Source organism: Lactuca sativa, chromosome 2 (genome assembly GCF_002870075.4).
Source record: "Lactuca sativa cultivar Salinas chromosome 2, Lsat_Salinas_v11, whole genome shotgun sequence".
Taxonomy (NCBI): domain Eukaryota; kingdom Viridiplantae; phylum Streptophyta; class Magnoliopsida; order Asterales; family Asteraceae; genus Lactuca; species Lactuca sativa.
The window spans coordinates 128,997,099-128,999,323 of NC_056624.2; the positions used below are offsets into that span (position 1 = coordinate 128,997,099).

Here is a 2,225-nt window from a genome sequence, read left to right on the forward strand (position 1 = left end):
TGTGGCCACGTCGCTCTCCTAATACTTTCTCGAACGTAGCTCTTTCTTGAGTTGGCGTAAACTCACTTTCACCTTGAGTTTGTTCTAGCAGCTCTTCAACTAACCGATTCTGTAACTCCCAAAAGTGAGTAACAATTAAGTATAAATAAACATTTAAATATATGATAAAATGTTTTCACATTACGCTGTGGCCAAAACTGCAACAGAACTCAAATTTGGGAACAAAGTTGGCAGTTTTCCAAAGAATTAACCAAACTTAAGATTTTAGGTGAACGATTAGGGACCATATTGGTAATTTCAGTGCTTATAAATAAATGATTCTATGAACGTAACAAAACCACATCCACGTAAAATAATGGAGTATCAAACCCTCTTCTTCGTGCTTTCTTGTCTTTTCCCATTGATCATCTATGCCTTAACCAGTTGGAGAAGGCGCAATTCCCGGTTACCACCAGGACCTAAAGGTTTTCCCATCATCGGAAACCTCTTAGAATTCGGTGACAAACCCCACCAATCACTTGCCATATTATCTAAACGTTATGGTCCTTTAATGTCACTTAAGCTCGGAAGCAATACGAGCATAGTCATTTCATCTCCTGATATCACAAAAGAATTCTTTAACACACATGATGTAGCCTTCTTAAACCGATCACCTCCTAAGGCCATCCAGCTCGGAGACTTTCATAAATACTCTATAGTTTGGATGGAGGCCGGAGATCAATGGAGAAAATTGAGAAGAATGACCAAGGAATATATGTTCTCTGTTCAACAACTAGACGCTAGCGAAGTACTACGACGGGAAAAGGTATAAATTGGTTACATCATTGCTTTTATTGTAAAAAAATAGAATAAAATAACAAAGATGCGGCATTAATTGAAACTTATGTTCTCATATTTATATATTCTAGGTACAAGAACTGGTCAACCATGTTAATCAATGTTGTATAGAGGAAAAACCTTTGAACGTAGGTGCATGTGCTTTCACGACGAGTCTCAACATCCTTTCCAACTTTATGTTTTCGATTGATCTTGCTGAATATGGTCCAAAATCAACACAACAATTCCAAGACTTAGTATTGCAAGGGATGCAAGCAGGTGCAAAGCCAGGTCTACCAGACCTTTTTCCTATACTTCACTCATTGGATCCACTAGGGTTAATATGGTCGGAAGATGTTTATGGTAAGAAAATGTTGGCTATTTTCGATAAGATCATCAATGACAGGTTAAAAACTAGATCTGATGGCGTTTCAACCAAAAGCAATGATGTTCTAGACTTACTGCTCGACCAACACTCTAGTTTTACTCAAAATGATATGAGACACTTATTTCTAGTAAGTAAAACCTTTTACTAATTTTTATAAAATATCGCCTATAAGATGACATACATTGATTAAGGTTTCGTTTTACAGACACTATTTATGGCGGGAACAGACACGACGTCAAGCACTTTGGAATGGGCGATGTCGGAGCTAATTCGAAACCCAGAGAAAATGAAAAAAGCGAGGTTGGAGGTCGATAAACTCATGCAAAACAACAACAATGGAAGCATACAAGAATCCCATATTTCTCAACTGACTTACATACAAGCTGTGATAAAAGAAACTATGAGACTGCATCCTCCCGCACCTTTTCTTATCCCCCGCCAGGCCATACATGATGTTTCTGTTCAAGGTTTCATTGTGCCTAAAAATGCACAAATTTTGTGTAACGTTTGGGCTATGGGCCGAGACCCAAATATATGGTCAGACCCAAAAATGTTCATGCCTGAGAGGTTTTTGGACGTGAAGATTGACTATAAAGGCCAAGATTTTGAGCTTATTCCGTTTGGTGCAGGAAGGAGGATGTGTCCTGGGTTGAATCTTGCTAATAGGATGCTACATGTAATATTGGCATCTTTAATTCATAAGTTTGATTGGAAAGTTGCAGGAGATACCAGACCACAGGATATTGATATGGGAGAAAAGTATGGGATCACATTGCAAAAGGCTGAACCGCTCATTGCTATCCCTATGAAACTGTGAATGTATGTTGTTTCTTAAATAAAAGCAAAAAGCATTTGTCGTTATACTTTGATTTTATTTGTAATCTTGTATTAATTTCCCATATTTTGGTTGAAACTACTTTAAGTTCTTTTGTTGTTATTGATTCATTATAAAAAGATTTCCATGTTGGAAGCTTCTTCAAAAGTACAACTAAAATTGTTTTAGAAAGAACCAAAAAATCTT

General features: G+C 37.1%; 1 protein-coding gene across 1 annotated transcript; it reads left to right on the forward strand.

Moving 5' to 3' along the window:
- Window positions 1-355: 355 nt before the first annotated feature.
- Window positions 356-2,021, forward strand: LOC111898580 (cytochrome P450 76T24). The gene is made up of 3 exons (XM_023894478.3): window positions 356-805; window positions 909-1,331; window positions 1,410-2,021. The coding sequence occupies exons 1-3, from the start codon at window positions 356-358 to the stop codon at window positions 2,019-2,021; spliced, it is 1,485 nt and encodes a 494-aa protein (XP_023750246.3).
- The last annotated feature ends 204 nt before the right edge of the window (window positions 2,022-2,225 follow it).

Bases quoted from the DNA above. Each gene is read 5' to 3' on its own strand.
- LOC111898580 (XM_023894478.3), top strand. From the start codon at position 356: ATGGAGTATCAAACCCTCTTCTTCGTGCTTTCTTGTCTTTTCCCATTG. The intron at 806-908 runs GTATAAATTGGT...TATATATTCTAG, and splicing joins AAGTACTACGACGGGAAAAG to GTACAAGAACTGGTCAACCA. The intron at 1,332-1,409 runs GTAAGTAAAACC...TTCGTTTTACAG, and splicing joins ATATGAGACACTTATTTCTA to ACACTATTTATGGCGGGAAC.